The sequence below is a fragment of the Zeus faber genome (assembly GCF_960531495.2).
Source record: "Zeus faber genome assembly, chromosome: 1".
NCBI lineage: Eukaryota > Metazoa > Chordata > Actinopteri > Zeiformes > Zeidae > Zeus > Zeus faber.
In genome coordinates, this window is record NC_137193.1 from 36,765,819 (window position 1) to 36,789,130 (window position 23,312).

Sequence of the window (23,312 nt, forward strand, 5' to 3'; positions counted from 1 at the left end):
CAAAATTCATATTTGGCATAATCAATTAATTTTCACGACTCTCCAACTCACATCGGTGTTGTCAGTGTCCACTAGTGAAATGACAAACGCCTCTCGCTAATTCGTGTCCTATTATAACTTCCAGGTCACATCACCTATTGATTTTAACTGTGGGCCTTTTCCCATCAGCGCTACAGTAAACCATTTGATTTGGCAGTAAATGTCTTCTGGCTGAGAGAACACTACCGTGTGATCTTAAAATACAACTGTAGTGATAACATATTAACGTCATATAGCCTAGTCCTAAAAACTGCTAGTCTATAAATTGCTGTTGTGAATGATGAGATGATCCGAGGAGTTGATATAGTAGTAATAATGGTTATGTATACCTTATTCTATTTTACCAATTTATGTGTAACTGTGTGCTTTAGGTTTTAGTTCACCACATTGAAGAACTGTATGGATTACACTAATAACCCTGTAGTCTGTGTTTTTTCTTTCATGATATTCTTTTATTGTCCCTATTGGGAAACTTGTTTTGGACTGCACATATAGGGCTGTGACTATAACCGCATTACCCCAATACCGCGGTTATGTGACGTCACATCATGTGACGTACTAAGCTCATTACCGACATCACCGCAAATAATACACAGATCAGCCACAACATTATAACCACCACTAATATTGTGTAGCTCCCCCTAATGCCCGGAAACAGTTCAGACCCGTCACGGCATGGACTCCACAAGACCTCTGAATGTGTCCTGTGGTATCTGGCACCAAGACGTGAGCAGCAGATCCTTTAAGTCCCATAAGTAGTGGGGGGCGGAGTGTTCCCGTTATTACGGGCGCAAATTACGCATGGAGGGAGATGGGTCCCCATCTAGACCCGATCTAACGTCTAGAGCCTTCTTTCATTCTCTCCTCTCCTCCCGTGATAAGTGAATGTGACACCGCAGACTGTGCTGCGATCCTGCTGTGTGCGCACGAAGCAGACACTTTCACTTTAGTAGCATTGGACTACGTATTGATAACAGGCTTAGCATTTTACAAATTAAGAGGTTTTTTTTATTTGAACGTCAGCGCTGATACGCGAAAATTAACTAAATGGCTAAACTAAATAAACTAAACATCCACATACCACCCATAACCGCGGCAACCCTAGTTCTAACCACTGCATACCGGGAACACCCCACAAGACCTGATGTTTCGGAGATGCTCTGACCCAGTCGTCTACCCATCGTAGTTTAACCCTTCTCAAAGTCACTCAGATCCTTACACTTGCCCATTTTTCCTGCTTCCAATACATCAACTTTGAGAACTGACAGGTACCACTGGAACGAGGTGATCATTGTTATTCACAGGAAAAAAAAAAAAAGTGTGTGTGTGTGTGTGTGTGTGTGTGTGTGTGTGTGTGTGTGTGTGTGTGTGTGTGTGTGTGTGTGTGTGTGTGTGTGTGTGTGTGTGTGTGTGTGTGTGTGTGTGTGTGTGTGTCTTAATCGATAGACCTCATTCACAGAGGCGTTGCATAGCCGGCAAACACGGCTATGCAAATGAGCTCTGATAATAATCAGTGTAAGTTCTTGCTCGCATGAATCAGATTTCTGCTGCAAGTTATAGTGTATTTGCTGCAGCTACTCACCTCTGGTGTCCAAGAAGGTTGGTTTTGAGGTGCTGTTGCGTCTGTCTATCTGCAAGAGGTGTCACTCCACAAGTACATACAATTAAGTATAATGCGAAAGTACCCTTACATATATTATTGGTTTATGGCTTTTGCTAATCCACCAATAAACATACATAAAAAAACATTTAATGCAAATCATATATGCCTTTCTTAAAGATTAATCTTTTCGCTCGTCTTTATTGTCACACACACACACGCCACAACGCATGCATTACGTGCAGCTGCGGCCGACACACACAGATGAAATATAGAAATGTAGAAATGTATTTTCTGCATTTTTTCCCCCAGTGAGGCTTGTCCTTCCTCTGGGGGACAGGCCAGGAGCAGTAGGCAGCTCACATCGCTGGTCAGACAGTGTTTCTAGTGGGGTTTCTTACAATGTTATATGGAGGAAACCCCATGTGACGACAGGGAGAACATTCAAACGCCACACAGAGAGGTCCCTAATCAGGAGATTACCCTCCAGAGCGCGGTGCTCACTGCGCCCCAGGTGGGAATCGAACCAAGGACTTTCTTGCTGAGGCAGCAGTGCAATGCACTGTGCCACCAAATAATAACAAATAATGCCAAATAATACCAATAAACTAAATTAAACTTCACTAATACAAGCTCATGAAGTTCATGAGTCCTGCAATCCCCCTGCCGCTAATTAGGAGGGACTGAAAATAATTAAGGCTGAACATTAGTTTCTACACTAATTATAAAATAAATTATAAACAAGTACATACACCAGTGGCATAACAAGGTCATAACAGGTTTAAGCAGCACTATTTCTCCAATCAGATCTCCATGACTGTGTGCACAAACGCAGGTCAAACAAGCGCTGCTTCATGAATTCCAGATCTAACAGAGAAGCAAAAAGTGTGTGTGCGTGTGTGCGTGTGTGCGTGCGTGCGTGTGTGCGTGCGTGCGTGCATGCGTGCGCCTTAATCGATAGACCTCAGCTGTTTTCGATCAAAAAAAGTTTAGAAAAAAAAATCCTTCTTTCTTTGAATGCAGCATACACAAATTTAGTGAAAAAAGACTAGAAAAGAAAAATATTTAAATAATGTTTGCAGCCTCACTGCGCGCGTGCATACGTCTAAAACTGCGTATGTCTAAAAGAGCGTGCAAGTTCAAGTTCAAGAGATTATTTGTCACATGCATACACATACGGTCATACATATATGCAGTGAAATGTCATGACACCCGGTAATTACGCACAAGCTCTATAAGCTCGAAAAATACTAAAATGTGCGTAATCGACACGCGGTGCTTGCGCAGGCGGCCGCAAGGCGTGGCGCCACAATCACGATTCTGGGTTCTATAATTATATAATAGGATAAGTTGTCTGTGTTGTATTAAATATACATCTAAAGGTTTCCTCCTAAATGAAACCTTACCATAACTTACCTCCAGTACTAATATTCATGTTCATGCTATTCCCCCACTTCGTAATTAAAGGCTGTAATTGACCAAGTAAAATGTATTTTAGAGGGGTGTACTTCTAGAATAGAGGAGTATTAGGGTGTTTGGTCCCCTGCCAGATTATACTGGGACTTAGTGCATGTGTAAACGGTAGGGATGCAACGGTACAGTGGGCTCACTGTTTGGTATGTATACGGTTTTGGGGCCTTGGTACGGTTTCAGTATCTGTGTCTCTATATAATCTCTATCTAATATATCGATCTATCTATCTATCGGTTTTTATAGTCTGCCACAAATAACTAGTGTAACGCTCTTTGTGTATGACTGTGGGGGGAGGGGGGAGACGGGGGTTCAAGTTCATTGGTGGCTTGTTACAATTTGCATCAGTTCGTCTGATTGGAGGGGAGGTGTCAGAATAGTGGATTATTCAAATATTAATTTCCGTGAATCATTTATTTTATTTAATATTTAAAAAATGTTTCACAATGGGGAAAAAAACAACAAAAAAACCTATTGTGGGTTATTTTTATGTAGAACAGGTATAAACAGTATTTTTCACACATAAATAAAAATAGTAAAATAACTTACAGTATTGAAATAAAACCTTACATCTCTGACAGGAGGGGGAAACATTTTCCGGTGGCAGGAGACGGCAATTTAAGCAAACAACACAACATAAAACTGTGAAACTTGACAGAAAAAAGAACGGCTCCTCACCCAGCGAGACTCGGTTCCCTTCATTCATATAAAAGTGACGTTAAAAAGAACAGGATCGTTCGTGAACGACCCGACACTAGTGCAAGTGAAAGCGAGAGTGTGTCTGAAGTGGAGTCGGTAACAAAGAGGCCACCCAGGGGGTTATTTTCTGGCTGGACACCTTGGTTTATTGCACTCTTTACTAAAACATTTATATGTGGTTTTATCTTGTATTTCTATGGGAAAGACTGCGTAGCCGCGTGCAGTTGAAAAAATTTTAAATAATAGACCTTGTGCTGAAATATAGAAATGCCGCGCGGCCCCCGTGTGACTGGTGTGGCCGATGGAGCTGCAGCTGTGGATTTGATAGGAAGCATCACTTAACTGCACTCTGCTCTACTCCCGTATGCAGCGCCAAAGAGTCCGGTGGACTTTTACCGTGAACCGTAATACTGTGGTTCACATGTGCACATAGAACATTCAATAATATGTGACCCACCGCAAACTTTAGGTACATTTGATGGCATTTTTCTTTTCTTTTTTTTTTCTTTTTTTGCTTCATTTGAAAGTGAATAAACTGAGCTTCAAAACAAGGTATCACTTGTTCAAATCAAGCTAAAAAACGGTTGGGAAGCCCCGCTTCAGAGTGACGTAAAAGTCTCATGACTTCTGATTTGACTGTTCAGACTGAGGTAGCATTGCAAAAAATCAGACCTGTATCCGATTTAGAAGCCACATATGAAAATGGCCCACTTCTGAATTGAAAAGATATGATTCACACCGCAGGCTACTTTGGCCTGCAGTGTGAACATAGCCTTAGAGGGGAGACAAGGGTAAACCCTGATGTTGGAAAAAAAATGGTTACACTTTCTAATGTAACTGTGGGACTTCAAAATTTCAAAGGTTATTTGTCACATACATTTACATACGGTCATTGTTGTGTAATCCACCAAACACCAGACCATATGATGGATTTCCACTTTAACTTCCAGTTTAATGTGATGAACCGCTGATGGATTGTGAAGTTATTAGAAAATATTGTGATATCACAAAATATATATATATATATATATCTCATAATTGTGTAAAGATGATGAATCTCCCCTCCCCCAGGTTATACGAGGCCAGGCTGAACAGCCCCCTGCAGAAGGCGCTCAGCCCTATCGTGTGGTGTCGCCAGGCTCTGGACAACCCCAGCCCGGACATGGAGTCCGCTAAGCGCTCCCTGCTGCACCGGCTGGAGCTCACCATGTCAGGTAGACCTCCACTTAATCCCACAAACTACACCTAAGCGCAGGCTGCAACCAGTGCTGGATTTTGGACATTTTTAGCAATTACAAGACATCTGGTTCTGTTCAGAAAACCTGTAATCAGGATTTTCCATCATTTCACACCACATCCCTTATCACCACATACAGCTGCCATTTATGGCCTGTATTAATCATCACAAAGAATCTATTGATAGCCAAATAAAAAAATATTTATGAGTTGCCGGCCTAATGATGATGATGATAGTAGCTATTGTTTTAACAGGTCTTAAACAGAGTTGGCAATGTGTGATGATGTGGCACACGCAGAAATCAAATCAGGAAATGAACAGAAATGGAATAAAGCAACAATAAATGCAAACTATTATCCGAAAGGGAACTGTCCTGCAAGGATGAATGAAGAGTGAAGGGTCCACAATCCCCCAATATTACCATTTTCACACCAAAATTAGTGGGTTGACTCGGAACCCCGCTAAAAATAGGTGATTGACACCGTTACCATTGCCAAGAGAAATGCATTTCTTTTTTTCCAGGTGCGTCATGTTTGACGTCACAAACACGTCGAAAAAGGTGCGTGTCATTGTGAACAAAACAGTAGAGGAGACGGCAACTTAAACAAACAACGACAAACTGTATTTTAAGTCGTTTAAGAATCAGATCGTTCATAAACGACCCAACACTACAGTATGGGGCATGAATACTGCCGGTGCACGCACCGGTACTTCAGCAACAGGGAGCAGGGACCCACGGGGAGCGTAGGGGTTCTCCACTGTGCTCCCCACCGTGCAATCCCCACGCTCACAACATTTCATGGTCCCCCATATGGAAAAAAAGTAAATAACCTCTGATTTTGGATTCTATACGGGATATGAAATGATGGAATGATACACAGATATTCCTGTCTATTTATGTGCCAGCGTCCGGAATTTCAACGCGTGGGTAAAGGGGCCAAAATTAGCGTGTCGACCGGGGTGTCCTGTTGACATTGGAGCCGATTGGAGGTGGAGCCAATAAAAACCTGTGTCTATTGCAGGGTCATTTGACCTGTGACTAAGAGCCGGGTTTTTCCTTTCCCACTGGTGACAAATCCTGGATGTTAGGGGGTGTTACTGGGTTTTGGTGAAATGGGAAAGGGGTACATGTCGGGATTTATTGCTTCAGAGCACTTCAGAAGGATGGATAGGGACTTGAACCCACAACATTATGCTGTCATGCTGTCTGATGCTTTATGATTCACTTCACGTCTCTCGCTGCTTGCTTACTCATGTTTTTACATTCCTGTTGAAGCCAAAACCAATTGGATTAGATGAGGCATAAAATGTGTTTTCCATTTATTGTTTTCCAAATGGACTATTTATGAAGGGGGAATAATTCATCCTGAATAGGATTATTGCTAAATCTGAAGCCATTTATAATCATGGAAAAATAGGTTATTATCTGGAAAGCAAAATGTAGACTCCTTAAAGCTGTGCTTCTAATGAAAAAATATCCAAATACACATGTAAATGAATTTAGTCGCTACATGGACAGGTAAATTGGTCATTTTCCAGCATGAATGAATGCTGGCTGGGTGTACGGTGATGCAGGTCAGTGCAGTCTTTAGTTTCCACGTTTTCACTGTAAGTGCTAGGAGGGGTTTAATGTTTTTTCCAATTGTTTTCTAGTTTTATTTTAGTTAAAATGTATTGTTTTAAAGCAGTATATGTCAACTTGGTGTTTCCCATATTATAAAATATATTTTTTTTTTTCTAAAAATGTTTTATTTAGCGATTGAAATTAAGGCACCTCTGTCAAGAGAGATATTTAAAATGTTGGAAAAATCTCCAGCATTATTCAGAGTGAATAGATATGTTGGGCCCCGCCCGCACGTACAGGTTTCACATGGATCAGTTCCATTATGTCGTAATTATGGCACTGATTTTATTTCTACTTTGATATTAAGAAGGAATGCGCTGGGCATCATTTAAAAGATTCTTCGACAGGACCGTATAGTATTTACAGTCTAAACTAATTATGACGACACAATAGGAGGTTTGAGATATTTGATGGTTTTGTCTGTAAAATAGACAACATTTCATATGAAGGTCTGATAATATACTTTTATTTATTTAACCATATCGATTAGAATAATGTCGGATTCTGGTGATACAGTACTGTATATATGCAGTTCCCTGTGGTCATGATTATAAATCCTAATCCCTCCCTGCTGGCCTGTGATCCATCCATGTTGCTGCTGTTTGCTCTGTCTCTCTCAGCGTTTGACGCACTAATAATAGTTGGGTTCCAGTCTGGAGGACTGAACAGGAGAGGTCAGATCCATTTTTACAGAGGAATGCTCATGTGACGGCTCGGATCACATTGAGCTCTGAATGTCACCTGCAGGGACGACGTTCTAGAAGCTTCCCCACGTCGACGCCCCTGCGCCCAGAGCACCTCAGAGTTGACAGATCAATCTGACATCAGCGTGTTGATCTGCTACTAGATGTCTTCTCCTTGGGTGGAAGTATTGTGACACAGTTTACATAAATGCAATCTTTCCCTGCTCTCTGCAGTAAATTCATCCAATTTTCTCAATCAGTGAAGTAAACGGCTTTGTTTACCTGACTACGTTCTCAGGTATCAGAGTCATATTACTAATTATTTTTAAGCTAATTTGTAGTTCAGAGTCATGTCATCGATATTGTATCAAGAATTTAGTAATATTTGATCGTCCTCTGAAAGGGGAGGTTCTGTATCTGCATTGCACTGATGACTAATGCTGGAGATAAGCAGCCTCCAGTTGGGTTTGCACCAACACACCAGATAGACAGACCAGTGTGACTCAGTGTGTGTTGCTGCTGGTGATGTCATCTCTGTATTATGTCATCTGTAATGGACCGTTCTACTACAGCCATTAATACTGTGAATAATAGTTCAACCTGGAATCACGTTTTCCTATGAGTGTCCTATTTGTTGTGAAAGCTTTCAGCTCTGAGCGTTAAGTCTTCAGTGAGAGGCTTTGCCAACGCGTTCGATTTTACGCTATAGGAGGTGACGCCTTATTGTTTTCTATGTCTAATATATTGACACAGCAGATATAATGGGTAAGTCTGTGCTACCATGAGAGATGAGTCCCATATAGATATCAGTGGCGATATTGATGTCAATCACTTATCAGATATCAGACTGACACCACCGAGTCACGTGCCAACATAAATTCTATTCCATAGCTTGCGCTGGATCATGAACCTGCCATTTTATTTTGCTAACTTAATGGTCTGCCTCCTCAAGAATTAAACTCGGACAATCATTAACCTGTGAAGCGCTCAATGCGTGAAAAGGAATTGTCTGACTGACAATTTGACTGGGTGTACAAGGGAGAGTGTGTCTTTGACCAAAATGTCCAGTAATTCCACAGATGTGGCGATGAAAGTGGGAAATAAACACTGGCGGACTGTCGTCTAATGCAGAGGTTCCCAACCACTGGCTCGTGGATCGTGCCGGGCCACAGGGAATTTGCCACCGGGCCGTGAGAATGCGGGTGGGATTCTTTTTTTTTTTTTTTTAAGGGGTGATCTGTGATCTGCTCCGCAGCAAAGCAGCAGCAGGAAACAGAGTAAATAAAATACATCTATAGTTTTAATTACTTTGTTAGGAGAGAAGGTCGCTCTGATTGGAGCTGCGGAATATATTTGTGTGGAACTGGCTGTGGAAACAACCGGCTCTGGAGGATGAAGTATGAATCGGAGACGCTGGGGTCTTGTTGCATTAGCGAGGTTACTTCCTGTTAGCTTGCTACCTGCTTCCGGTTTTGGTTGGAATTTTTTTATTTTATTTTTTTTACATGAATTGATTGTGCACTCGTGCACACAACACAGCATGTAGTTGTTGTTCCCATAGCGACCGAGCCTTTGTTCATCCTTAACAGTGTAAACAGTTCAATCCCTGCGGTGCTGCGCCCTGTGTTACATCAGCAGGGAGGAGGACTCCACACGGGAAAAACCATAATATTAAAACATCACTGCTTGAGTCATGGCAGACGGCCTTTTAGAGCTGTGTTTTTTGTTTTTCAGGGCAGGACCTTCGTTCCTGAATTACAACCTTCATGTGAAACAATGATTCACAATGAATTCCTCTGTTGCTTCTCCTCATGTGAAGTGCTCTCAGCTGCAAATCCCCAAATTAACTGTTTGTAGATCAGGAGAGACTCAATACCAGGTATTGTTTGTTTTGCTTTCTGGATTCTCACAACTCTGCACTTTTAAAATGTTTGTTGGTCTGACCTCTGTTTAGTTCAGCCCTTTGTTTTTGTGCCTGAAGGAGATCTGCAGATCTGTCATCCAAACCCTGATCAGGGAAAAGCCTTTAGTCCAAATCAACATCACAGCAGACCCCGAGATCTGAGCTGCTTTGACTGTTTCGTCTCTTGAGTCGTCTTCCACAGTCAGTGTATCTCTAGAAGAGCCCTCGAGCCACTTGAGAACTTTTATCTTTAACATTATTTCTCTAGATTATTTTATTTATCATTTATTCACCAGGAAACTCCTATCAGTTAGAGTAGTTCCATAAAAAAAAAAAACTTCACAGAATTAAATATATTTCATTGTCCAACTAAACATTCAAATTGAGTCATTTATATTAGTTCCCCCAGAGAGTCTTCACACTGAAGACTCAAACTGCAATTACAGTAACTATAACCCTTAAACTCAACATAGAGGAGTGAACAGCTTGGATTTGAACGCATGTGATTTGTACACATGCGTGCGTTCACCAGACAAACAGCTGTGGAACTAACAGTTTAAACAGAGAAACCAGAATCCTTCATTGTTTAGCCTCTGGCGTGTCGTGCTGCTGTTTACCTACTCAGCAGCTGATCTGCAGGCACGGCAGCAGAACATGGACATAAAGCTGTTTCTTAAATAATGCAGATGGACAAAGTGTAAAGAGAAGGAAGGACAGCGAATCTTAAAAGGCTCCTTCCCACCTGGCTGACGAAGTGTTTACTTGTTTGCACAGACTGGAAGTTCTGGAGCACAACAGAGATAATAGTCCATTCTAAATTTTTTTAGTTTTTGGCCAGATACAATTTTTGGTCTCATAAATGTTTTTCTTACATATGCAATCACAGTAAGAAATCGTCGTTGGAACAACCCTCCCAGGCCAACATCTTGCATGTCAGTTGCTAGAGATGGAAGTGAATCAAACGAACGTCCAAACCTTCACAGGGACTTTCTGCTGCGAACGTCAGATGATAATCATCTGATCAAAACCAGAAATCTAAAAGGAGTCAAACTCAGGGCTCTCATGTTCTGCAGCTCCTGCTGATGCAGAGACACAGCGATTGGTTTGACAATGTCCAAAACGTTTCAATTCTGTTCACTGGGATCAGACAATGGTCACGAGCGGTCTGATATGGACCACAGCTTGGACCACGTATTGCCCTAAATAGTCACATCAGATACCAAGCTGATTTCTCTTTCCACTCCACAGATTTGTTAGAATTTGATAAATTAAAGAATGATATGACCAATAATTAATATTTATATTTTAGTTAAGTTTGGCGCCACCAGATTTGTTCTAAAACCTGGAAAAAGTGAATTTAGTTTATAGTGGCAGAGACAGCCACAAAGGTCCTCAGCTCTCAGGGAAGCAGGTTGTTTTACATTCAGAAATTCCCACACAATATATCAGATAAATACACGACTACTTCTTAATCAAACAAAGAACGTTTATTTTTAATAACAGGATTCTATAATATGGAAAAAGAGTTGAGATAGAAAAACAAAGTTAAAGCAGGTTAAAACCAAAACACATCTGGGAAATGAAATTGTGGTTACTATGAAAAGAGAGGGAGAGAGTGACTGAGAGGGATTGTACGTGTGTGAGGGATGCGCTCTCAGGTGCAACTACGTATTCTAAACTGAATATTAAAATAAAGGCATTATCGCCATGCCACACCAACATCACGTAGCCATGCTTTACGGAGGTCCAGGGATCACAGGGTTAGTCTTTGTCTTGATCAGTTTGGGCTCGATGAGTCAATCACCTTTGTTACCGTTTCGGCTCAGGATTTCCGCGGGCTGTCTGGTCTGGAACAGTAAGTAGGGTCATTAACCTTTCCGTATTGTTGGGTCCTAGAACGTCGAAGTGCGGCTTTGCATGCTCTGCAGGAGTTATTCCGGGCTTGACGTGTAGTGGCTGGGTGGTGTGTCAGTGCCTTCAAGTGGATCTGGTGCCTTCGTTCAGCGCAGGTAAATTGACTCAGTCCAAAACAGGGAAGTTAAAAGGAAGAAAAGCCTTCATGTTATGATGTGTACCTGAGGGTCTCTGCGACGTGGCTGCGTCGTGGTTCGGAAAACGTGGTTTCAAAACAACAAAGAAAAGACAGGCGGCCTGTCATCGCGCCAGGCAGATGGAAGGGAGGTCCCTTCAGGTAACAGTCATGGAAGAGCAGCCGTGTTCCAGGGTTTTTTTCTTTATGTCCTCTGCGGGGGCGGAACCGGAAGTGACTTCCTTCGATGGCCATTGGTTGAGGGGTTCGTGAGAGGTTTCCCATGGTCAGGGAATTCTTGCGAGGCTCTCTGTTAGTTCGTTCCTCTTCATTGTGAGGTGTTCAAAACCCTATTCTATAATCTGAATCTTACAACCAGTCTCTTTCAATCCTCAATCTCCATTTTATATTCATTCCTTTGTCACATACATCTTGAACTAAAAGAAGACAAAATCACACACATAAATACATCTTTAGAATTAAAGAAGAATATGACGTCACATACTAAAAATTAATCTTTGCGATGCAAGAAGCAAAATCGTACACGTCAATTCTTGTAACTGCACAGTTAAAATTGCACACAGAAGGAATCTTTGAAATGCAACAGGACGAATATGTTGTATAATGGTTGAAATCTGGGCTTGCTACTAGGGGCTTTCAAATTTAGAAAATGGAAAGACAGCTTAAATATATAACTTTGTTATTATACATGTCCTGAAGTCGGGAGTGGTATCGTTCTTTGCACAATCACCTAAGGAAAAATGAAAAGTTGTTACACATTGATGAACATATATTTTCACTCCGATCTCCTTTCAGGAGAGTTCAGGTCATGTAAATCTCCTGGGCCCAATGGCCATTGTTCGCTGATCCAGCCATATTGGCTGTGGTCCCTTGCAAAGGAACTGCCGCGTGTCAGAGGGAGGGGAGCATCTTCTCTCTCAAAGTCCAGACGGCCTCTTGTTACAAAATGTGTTCTGTCCCAGCAGAATCTGATCTCATGAGACTCTTTGACTTCCTCTCAATGGGACTCTCACTGAGACTGATGCTGCCTGGACATCACAGAGAATGGCATTGTACTGTGATGAACTGTGCGTCCATTTTGAATAGCATCTATTGTTAACTGTCTCGGCCAGCTCATAATGACGCCGCTCCATATGCTGCCCACATTGGCCACACTGTTTAAGTGAATGTTGACCAGAAGAGAACCGCAGCGTGCCACAGGCTGGACAGGAGGCTCCTACAGCAACAAAGGGAGATTTGAGCATTTATAGCTCAATGTGTTAAATTAAAAAAAAAAAGAGTTTTGTTGCAGCAACAATGCGGCTCAGGAGCTGGAGCGGGTTGTCTGGTAATCAATGATGGATCGCCCCACAGTGCCTCCTGGTAGCATGTCAAAATGTCTTTGAGCAAGACACCATATCCTTCACTGCTCCAATGAGCAGGTTGGTGATGTCCAGAAGTTGTGTCCTCTAAAGTAGAAATTGTGCTACGATCCTAACTGGATAAGGGAAATCATGAATGACACTCTAAGGTCTGTTCAGCCGCTCTCTCCGCCCAGCGGGTAGGAATGCTGACTGCCCAGACCAGATGCATCTTGTGTGGCCGGTTTTGTTGATGCCTTGCTGCCTTCAGCCTTGTTGATTTTCACATCGAGTGCTCGGTCTGCAGAAAGGACAACCCAGGTCTGGTCTTAGGATTCCAAGATTGTTTTTATTGGGCCATTTTTCTTGTAGTTGTACAGAGAGTGTGGAGCTGACATGAACTCTCCTCTGATTGGTTGCAGCCAAAGGCAGGAATCTGTATGGCAGCCCCTACAGCCAGCAGGTGGGCTATGGAAGCCCCTACAGCACAAATGCAGGAAACAGTCCTTACAGCAGTGGCTTCAACTCTCCCTCATCCACCCCCAGCAGAGTGCCCATTGTCAGGCAGCAGCTGATGCCCGGGAACGCAGGTAAGAGCATCTCCACTTTGGCCCCTGGCAGGAGGCCACTTCACGCTATTCAACGCACTTTAGAGGTATTTGATGGTTCGCTTCTAAATGTACATGTAAAGGGACCTTGACAATATTATCAAAAAATGGCATCTCCAAATTGCATTACAAAATTTGACATTTAATGTCTTTAAAGGTGAATGTTTGCTGTCGCTGCTCTTTGGTTAGTTTTCCTGCTGTTCCTCCCCACAGTTCACCAGCGTAATGCGGTAGCAGACAGGAACCCTCCCGCCATCAGCCCCCAGTCGTCAGTGGACAGCGAGCTGAGCACCTCGGAGATGGACGAAGACTCCGTCGGCTCCTCCACCACCTACAAACTTAACGACGTCACAGACGTGCAGATCCTGGCCCGCATGCAGGAGGAGAGTACGTACAACGTCATGACATTTAGGCTCATGTCATGTTTTTATATATTTGTCAAAATGTGAGATCTGACGTATTATTTCAAAGAACATAGGATTGATCTCAGACTCTTAATCACCACATAATTCCATGGCTTCCGAATCGTGAAATATCAATATTATTCTATATGATATTCTCTCTGATGATCAGCACAACAGAATACTTACTTACTTAGGTTTATTCAGTTCTAACATTTACAAAGCATTAGAAGACATGTATATAATGATGTAGACAAGACAATAAAACAATAACATTAACAGATTAAAATAATAATGATGATGATGACGACGATGAACGATGAACACAAATGGCCACAACAATAATATATCAAATATTTATAAGAAAGAAACAAGGTAAGAAGTGGTGTACATAAAAGTGTGCAGTGGACTTGTTCAGTCCCCTTTTATTATGTGTTTTATCAATTGTCATAAATAATCTATAAAGTATTTCTCTCTCTCAGGTTTGAGGCAGGACTATGCCGCCACATCTCGTCGTAGTTCTGGTTCCTCGTGTCACTCCCTGCGTCGCAGTACCTTCAGTGACCAGGAGCTGGACGCCCACAGCCTGGAGGACGAGGAGGAGGCAGTGCACCCGGCCTTCCATGCCCCCCCCAGCCGCTTCAGCCCGTCGCCGCGGCACTCCCCCCGCGCCTCCCCCCGGAACTCCCCCCGCTCGCGCTCCCCCGCCCGCTCAATGGAGTACAGCCACAGCAGGGCCTCACCGCAGCCAATCATCAGCCGGCTACAGCAGCCACGCCACTCGCTGCAGGGCCAGGGGGCGGAGCTACAGACCACAGTGGTGAAGAACGAAGGTAAGGGACAGGGTGAGGGAGGGAGGCGGAAGGACGGACAGCCGGGTGTTTTGGGAGGTGTGTAACCTGCGTCTGTCTTGTTGCTTTCAGAGAAGCTGCGTCGCAGTCTCCCGAACCTAACGCGCTCCAACACAACGCCTCATGGTGGTGAGGTGAAGAACAGCCGCAGCGAGTCCAACCTGCCCAACAGCACCCCCCCTCGCCACCACAACCAGTCCGCCAGTGAGTATCTACCCATAACGCACCAGGGATGCAGGGTGGGAGGGTCATTCAGAGTTGCACACTTTATATACACATTGTATTTTAAAACATCATAATTACACCGATGTATTTCGGTTTATTATAAACAATTGTCAAAATCAGGACCAACCAATTTCCCATGAATATTCACCTCAGCAGATTGAGAAGGCATCAAATGTGTAAATTGCAGACATTTATGCATTGAATTTTTACTATTAATACAATTATCATATATTACTTTATTGGCAAATTGAAAGCTCAACCTTTCTGTTAATGTAACAATTCCTCATTAATGTAACAATAACAGGTAAAAAGTTAATGGTAGGCAACTTTTATCACATTATTTGGAAATATATCACATTGATGGGTTATTATTACATAGCAGCTGCAAATTATTATTTTTTAGCATGTTGCAGTGTCCTGTCTGAATCCTTCTGCTTCTCTGCAGAGCTCTGTTGCACTCACGGCTTTGGCGAAGTCTGGACTTTTGCTTTAATTAAAATATTTTCTTGCACTCATGCCTCTCTTCACTCTTTCATTGTTAAATTTCAGCTGCGTGATGTATCCGTGTTATCATTGCGGCCGCCAAGCGGCTGTTTATACCGTCTGTTTAGGACCGATATTCCTGCAGATCAGATTATTTGTGTGTGTGTGTGTGTGTGTGTGTGTGTGAGACTTCCACCTCAGCTTGGCTGGTCCCTGAATGTGCCCTGAACTCCTCTCTGACTGAAGCATGTGCTGCTCCCTCTCTGTTCTGACCGCTGAGTGGCCTGGAGGTCCTCACCTCTGCCTGAGAATGTTTGGCTGCAGAGCCCCCCCAAGTGGTGCATCACTTCCACTGCAGGCTTGGCTGGTTACTCCTTCCTCTCTGTGATCCTGAGTCACTTCTGACTCCAGCAGTCCATTGTCCCTGTTTTTACAGTGGCAGCCCAACTCCCGAGGTACTCTGCCCCCCCACGCGCCTCACCGAAACCCAAACAGCAGCTCCAAAAGCCATCGGCCCTCCGAGGTAACGGCCCACTGGTGGGACAGTCAGACAGAACTGTCCCCTCCCCCTCGATCAACGTCTGCACTTTTGTTATCTTTCAAGGCCCAAGTTCTGTTTTTAAAACTGAAATTCACGAATCAAAGAAAGACTAAAATGCCAGGATGTTCTAGCTCCGCCCAAAGCGTGGACGGTGCCTCTGTTGGTGACTTGGCTGACTGGTTTGAACCAGGTATCCCACCATCCATTTGCAGCGGTCTGTTCGCCCAGAACCTGGTATTGGTCTTGCAGGTAGAATCGAACATGGCGGTCCTACCCTTGTCACAGTGGACAGTGTACTCAGGGAGTGTGGGTGCGTTGATCCTGTTTGGAGCACACACTGCTTCACCTGGACAGCTGTCTCAGGTAGCAGTGAGAGCTGCAGGTTATATTCCCTTTGGACTTTCAGGTTTTCAGCAGCAGAATTTGGTGTCTGCCTCCGTACTAACTCTGTCCCTGGATTTTGGAATCTAATTTGCATCACCTCCTGTGTAGCAGTGTTATTTCCTGTCAGTGTACTCAGCCATTTATGTTGATGGTTTTATCTGGGCTTGTTAGGGACAAGTTAATACTTCATAAGGAGTCCTCACACCAGCCGCTCTCCTTCTCTGCTCCGTCTAGTTCCTCTGTCCTGTTGCTTTGGAGAAGACGGGGAGTTCAGTGAGTATTCGCGGAGTGTTTCCTCAGCATTGTGATGTCTCCATGCTGTGGTCGTGTTGGTGTCGTGCTCTGACGTGAAACCTCCAGTAGACTTCATGTTGTATCATTTGATCAGAAAGTTGGACTTATTAATCATTTTAGCATCTGTGATTTTTTTTTTTTTTTTTTTAATAATGGGGAAACATCATGTTAAGATGTTTGTTGAATTATGCTGAATGTCATACAAACCATTTCTCATCCCTGTAGATCTGTTGTGATGTGCACTCTCTGCTGCTACCTGTCAGTGACATGACACATGGTGGCGTTAAAATAACTTCAGTCGCATCATCATTTACCTTTGTCGTCCAAAGTAACGATGATGAGAAAACACAACAGAATATTTCTCACAATAAGAATTGTGATTAAATGTAGAGGGAGTGTAACAAACATTAGGTAATGATGCCGCTTGCAACATTTAATATTATTCATTATATACCTTCACATTTTGTAAAAAGTTGCCAAATATTATACATTTTACTTATTATGCAATAACACCCACATTTTGTAATAACACACCAAAATTGATTGCATTTTTAATAAGAGCCGCACTTAAGTATTTTGTTGTGACCCCACGATACATAATAGCCATTGTATTATGTAATTACAAAATGTGGATGATATTAAGTAATAAGTCAAATTTATTACATTTTGTAAAGTTATTCATTATTCAATAATGTGTTGTTACAGGGAGTTTTAATCTGGTATAATTGATCCTGTAAGTTAGTAGTTATTTTATTCTTCATGGAACTTCATGACGTATATAACATTGTGTAACATGCAGAACCATCCGGCTCTCTCTCTCTCTCTCTCTCTCTCTCTCTCTCTCTCTCTCTCTCTCTCTCTCTCTCTCTCTCTCTCTCTCTCTCTCTCTCTCTCTCTCTCTCTCTCTCTCTCTCTCTCTCTCTCTCTCTCTCTCTCTCTCTCTCTCTCTCTCTCTCTCTCTCTCTCTCTGCTGGTCCAGTTCCTTCTCCCAGTAAGTTGCGGACCCCTGTCGCTCCGTCTCCGCTGGCCCTGCGGCAGCCGGTCAAGGCTCCGTCCACCCCGGGTTCCGGAGCCTCCACGCCCACCCGCTCTCTGGCCCCTCCTCGCAGCGGCCTGCCACGCCCTAGCGCCCCCTCAGGAGGCGGCGCCATCCCGCTGCCTCGCAGCAAGTTAGCCCAACCCGTACGCAGGTACGTCCGTCTGTCTGTCTGGTAAAGGTAATACACACATCAGAAGTACAGTAGGATGCACAAGTCCAGTCACCTCAGGGGTGACCAGACTTTAGACCTTAAAAAGGGACTGTGCAGCAGTGTGGGAATCCTTCTGTATTCATTAGCGGTTCAGCCCACAGAGCTGGAACCTTATTGTATTTTCTCTGATTTTTATTATTTTCCTTGGCATTTTTTGGGCTAAAAGTGTTTGGCCCACGATAAACACTGAACCCACATACATGGTTGACATGGTTGATATGGTTGACATGGTTGACATGGTTGGGCCGTCTCGTTAGAACCTGGATGTCTCAGACATCTCGTGGTTCGACTTCGAAATGTGGATCCATACCGATCCACATTTGGAGCAGGAATTCCGATGAAATTTTACCGGAAGTAGCAGAACATTCGCGCATCGCTGATATACCAACGTTCCACACCAAGATAAGTTTGTGGAGGGGTATGTTTTGTGACATCATCATCCGATTCGCTATATTTGTGCAGGTTGTGGCTCTAGGGGGCCATTCGCATCGCAATTGAAATTTCCTTACTCATCCCCAAGTTAGTCAAAAACATATTCCGTGTTTCTGTCCTCACACATAGTTTGCTTGCAGCACCAGAGCAATGGGTCTGAATTGTGTCCGTTTTATTTTAGTCCCAAAAATGTAATAGGTTGATGAAATTTCTCTGAGGAACAGTTCAGTGTTAAGTCAGTTTGAAGGGAACCGTCGGGAACTTCCATTTATGACATCATGAACCGATGTTATATAAGTCCGGTGTCCGTCTATGGGTGGTCTTTCCCATTTGGAGAGTTGCGTTGTGTGAACCGCATAACCGAGGAGTGGATGCAGCGTTCAATGTAAACTCGGAAAATTTGTAACTTGTGCTGCTTTTCAGAGACCGCCAAAAACTTGAATACGTACCGAGCACGACTAAACGGGACCCTATGTATTGCTGCCTGCGGCTATGTTTATTGGTGCTTTTTCAACAGATGTTTCTTTAAGCTCCGACTGAGGTGTTTTACTGTTAGGTTAAGGATTCAGCATCAGGTGAATGTAATTCCAGGGTTTTATTCTGAGGTCACTCAATCCTTCTTAATCATCAGACCACAGTGGCTGATCTTCTCAAGAATAACCATGGCTTCTCCAAAGAGTCAGAACCCAGACTCTTCACTTCCACCAACAAACAACAGAAAACTATTAACACCGAAACATCTCAACATGGAAGCGTTGAAGGCAAGCCAAGGTCTGGAAGAGAGTGGAAGATTCCAGATAAACTGGAAATCCGGTTGAGAAATGCTCAGAAGAAACCACACATCTTTACAATGAGCTGCAGGAAACAGTGTGACACAGGTGTAGATGTTCATACAACAACCTTTAGCCACAAAAAGATGTTCATGGCAGTTTCCAACAGGATGGATAGAGAGACAGAGAGTGATAGAAGCCTTTCCTACGACCTCAACACAAAAGGAAGCGTCTGAAACGGCAGAAGAACCTTGAGGAGCCTGAAGCCTTTTGGAACAATGAGCTTTGGACCACACCAAAGATGAACTTTTCGGCCACAACCAAAGTAGGTGTTGTCTTCAGGTGTCAAGCATGGAGGAGGACCCATGATGCATGATTGTGCAGCTGGAACAGGAGATATTCTACGGATGGATGGAAGAAGGGATTCCATTCAACATCCAGAGATTCTAGAGGACGTTGTAGGAGAGTCGCACCGGACCCTGAGGGTGAAGAGAGGTTGGTGTTCCAGCAAGACAACGTGAAGCCTCCAAATCAAAAACAACCCTTCTGTCTATCTGCCATGAACAAGCTCCAGAACCAGGCAAGATGGAGGGAGGTTCTGGAACGGCCATAACAGTCCCCAGACCGAAGATCTCAAACATGTACATGCAAGGAGCCAAGGAGACTATTTCCAAATTAGAGTTCTGCAAGGACGAACGGAGGAAAATAAATAAATAACTATTTGAGGACTCTGAGCTGTTAAAGTTGAAAAGGAGCAGTTACTAAGTACTACTTGACAGGGTTCCCAAACTTTTTCCATACCTTTTTTATTTTTTATTATTGTTTCTTTGAAACTGTAAAAAAATAAGTGCTTTACATTTTTAATGAAGGGGTCATGTTTTGCTTAACACGGTTCAGGGGTCAGGTCCACTTCTATTCACTGCGATATTCATTGTAATGTGCATTTTGACCCAAAGGAGCAGACTTCTGCATTCCACTGTAAAGATAATACACAGACCACCAGTCAGTCACTCTTTCCCAGTCCCTGCAGGAAGTCAAGATTTTGTAACATTTAATGCAAATTTGACCGCTCTCCAAAATAAGAACTTTTCATTTTGGAAAATGGCCACAACTATTCGGCATTAAATGACCAACAGTAGAATGAGTAAAACTCGTATGTTTAAAATGTAAACTAATACAATAGGAATTTCTATCCAGGAGTTGGTGATTGATCTTTTTAAATGTTGTGTTCCAGGTCTCTTCCCGCCCCTCGAACCTACAGTGGGGAGAACTGGCGGGAAGGCTGCTACTGAGGCCGACCACCGGAGGGCGCTGCATACCACAGCGTCCTAGCTAGGACGGTCCAACGAGGCACTTTATCAAATGATAAGACACAAGTTAGAAAAGAGGAAGTCCGCCGTGGTTCTGGCTTTGGGGGAAGATGCCAAAGAAATCACAGAATCCAACTCCTCCACCAAGGGGCGCTCTGCCGTCACTCTGCCCTCTCCTCCTCCTCCTCCTCCCAGGGTGCGCTGTTCCGTCTCCTGCTTCTCCTTCAGGATGAAATGTTTCAACTTGTTTCTTTCTTTATGCCTTTGGAGTTTGCTTGTCAGTTCCTCCAATCAGCATGAATGTACGCAGATGTCTCCTCCGGACGTTATTTATTCAAATTATTTAATCCGTTTATGTCCAGGCATCCATATCAGTATTTGTTTTAAGATGTTTGTTTTTTGAACCTGGACTGCGAGCTAACTCCCAAAGTGTTGTTTTAGCGGCGTCCATGTCCTGGGTTTGTGAATGTTTCTTGGTTTGGGGGTTCGTAAACAAGCCGAAAGTACCGAAACGTTCTACTGTGGTTCCCTTGCGTATCCATGAAAACCACCCGGACTGTTCTCCATCAGCAGTGTCAGACGGATGAAGGGATTCTCTTGTGCTTTAAAAATTAAATCCAGAGGTTTGCCAAAATAGAGGCTGGTGTTTTGGTGGATGGTGTGCAGGATATTATCAAACTAGTGCCTATAATTTACATTTTGCTTTATTTTCAAAGTGCTTTATTTGTTCATTTATCATTTTGTGCCATTTCTGAGTTTGCTGACGTTCTGCTTGTTTTGATCAGTTTGCCAATTTGTTGGAGGGGTTTTTTTGTAATTGAATAATACATTTATAATTGCTTTAAAAAGTATGTTTAATATGCGCCTTCATATTTATAACTAATTACTCTTATTGTGTAAATGAAATTATTTATTAAAGAGAAAGATGCCTGTCAGCGGGGAACCACAGAATGTTAATGCCACATTTTGTTAATGGACTTTTTATATCCATGACATTCAGTTTCCCTGTAAAGTCACATTTCAAATAAAGTTGAAAACCATTTTCCTGTCGTGTCCTTTGCAGATTTCAGATTCTTCATTAAACGCATTTCAAGCTGTTTATTATCTGACCAATTTAAATCATCGCCATCATTTATCCAAATCTTATTTACTTGGTTGATACTCAGGCAGCTTTAGTAATAATTATATAATATTAATGTTAATAAATGTAAATTATTATTATGGATAAAATAATAAAAATAATCAATACTAAAGAAATGATTCACATTATTTCCACTGTTAATGAAAAACTGACATCAGTAGTCTATGGATGTCATGGATCCACCGCCCAACCCACCGCACTGACAAGATGAATAAAAATGTGTATTTGGGTGGTCCTGACATGCTGTGGTCCAAGTTTGATCCACATCGGTCCATTATTGTGGAATAATTTAATAAGAAACTTTTTTATCATCGCGGCAACACGCTCACATGTGCAAATGATGGCTTGCACAGGTCACATGATAGCATTGCCTATCCTTGCATAGTCTAGTGATTGGTCAACAACCGGGTCCTCGGTCCAGTACATGCAGATGTAACTGACAACCCACAGACAATCTGAATAAGATTTGTATTGGGGTATGTGTATTATTTTATTACTATTAACCTTTATTATGTTTGAAAAAAATGAGTTAAAGTATTAAATAACAAAGCAGGATTAAACAAAGTGCAGCGTATTAAACGTCATAAATATATACGCTTCTGAGGACAACTGACACGCACCAGAGTAAGTTCTACAAAATAAAAACCCAATAACATCACTGTCAGAATTTACAGACATTCCAGCGATATCAATGTATACAAACTTCCCGAATTATTATTACTATAATACTACTAATACTACTACTACTACAATACTATAATAACCATAAGCAACTACACAATACAAGGAACATGTATTCCCAGTATATAATTATGTTCCCCAAAATGGATGAATATTTGTGATTATCATTTTAGCCATAACAGTGCAGCCACAAACACCACCCCATCATAGAATTACACTGTAACCAGGCCGGAATGAATGAACCTCCTTATTGGAATTTTTCAGTTCACCTCGTGAACTGAAAAATTGACTGTTCGATCAGTTATGGAGGTGATTCAGCTCCATCACGGTGCGAGTAAAATACATATGAAAATCAAGATCATATTAAGATATAAAGATAAGAGGAGAGCGTTCCACAAAACAACCCCAAAAAACTACAACGAAGTGAAAAAACACTTCAAAACACGTTTTTATATATATATATATATATATATATATTTATATATATATATATATATATATATTAAACCCTACATAGACATTTTTAATACTTCAAAACAAATTTTAAAAGACTATAATTCATTTTAAAAATACGACAAAACACTTGAAAAAAGTAATTAAAAAAAAAGACTTCAAAAACACGTTTAAAATAATTTTTAAAAAGTCTACAAAGACTAAAAAACTTAAAAGACTAAAATACTGAACTACTACTACTACTACTACTACTACTACATTTAAATAAGAAACTGCATTTCTATTTGTCGACTGCGCACTGTGGCCGCTAGAGGGCAGCAGCGCTACAATGCTCCCACCGCGTGTATTCATAACCCGTGTATTTATCTACACATCTTTTGATTGATCCTTGTCTATATTTTTATTTGTGATTACTATTCCTTATTGTTCTATTTATCTGAATATTTAAACTTTTATTTCCCATGTTGATAAACCCTTTGTTCATCGTATTTGGCACAATTACATCAATTCTATTTTTATTTTTTGATTGATGAATTAAGGAGCGCAAAGCCCCAACAAGACACAGGATGAAAGGTGAAAAGAAACATTGCATTCTGAATAAATCATTCAGTCTGATTCCGTCTCCAACTTCATTTAGATTTATTAGTATTATTTTTTTTAAGTCCTAAAAAATAACAAGCTGCAGCAGACGCTTCCACGTCGCCCCGGGTGATGAAAAACAGAAACGAAACGAATAAGAAAAGAAGCGAAGTTTCTCAGTGCAAGAAGCTCGGACACGGAGCAGAAAACCACGCAGAGGAATCAGGTTGACGTTCCCCAAATGCCCCCAAAGGAGGATGGAAC

At 42.2% G+C, this 23,312-nt stretch overlaps 1 protein-coding gene across 5 annotated transcripts in view; it reads left to right on the top strand.

Moving 5' to 3' along the window:
• The window catches only part of slain2 (SLAIN motif family, member 2), a 24,837-nt gene extending 3,623 nt beyond the window's left edge, over nt 1-21,214 (top strand). The window contains exons 2-10 of one of the 5 annotated variants that reach the window (XM_080011928.1): nt 4,880-5,022; nt 13,068-13,235; nt 13,467-13,640; nt 14,137-14,487; nt 14,578-14,709; nt 15,650-15,736; nt 16,373-16,411; nt 17,412-17,622; nt 20,119-21,214. In XM_080011928.1, coding sequence (XP_079868054.1) covers nt 4,880-5,022; nt 13,068-13,235; nt 13,467-13,640; nt 14,137-14,487; nt 14,578-14,709; nt 15,650-15,736; nt 16,373-16,411; nt 17,412-17,622; nt 20,119-20,176 — 1,363 coding nt within the window. In that variant the 3' untranslated portion in view covers nt 20,177-21,214. Of the gene's footprint in view, nt 1-4,879; nt 5,023-13,067; nt 13,236-13,466; nt 13,641-14,136; nt 14,488-14,577; nt 14,710-15,627; nt 15,737-16,372; nt 16,412-17,411; nt 17,623-20,118 lie in introns of those variants that run through there. The other 4 variants (XM_080011929.1, XM_080011930.1, XM_080011931.1 and 1 more) reach the window with 4 other exon arrangements.
• The last annotated feature ends 2,098 nt before the right edge of the window (nt 21,215-23,312 follow it).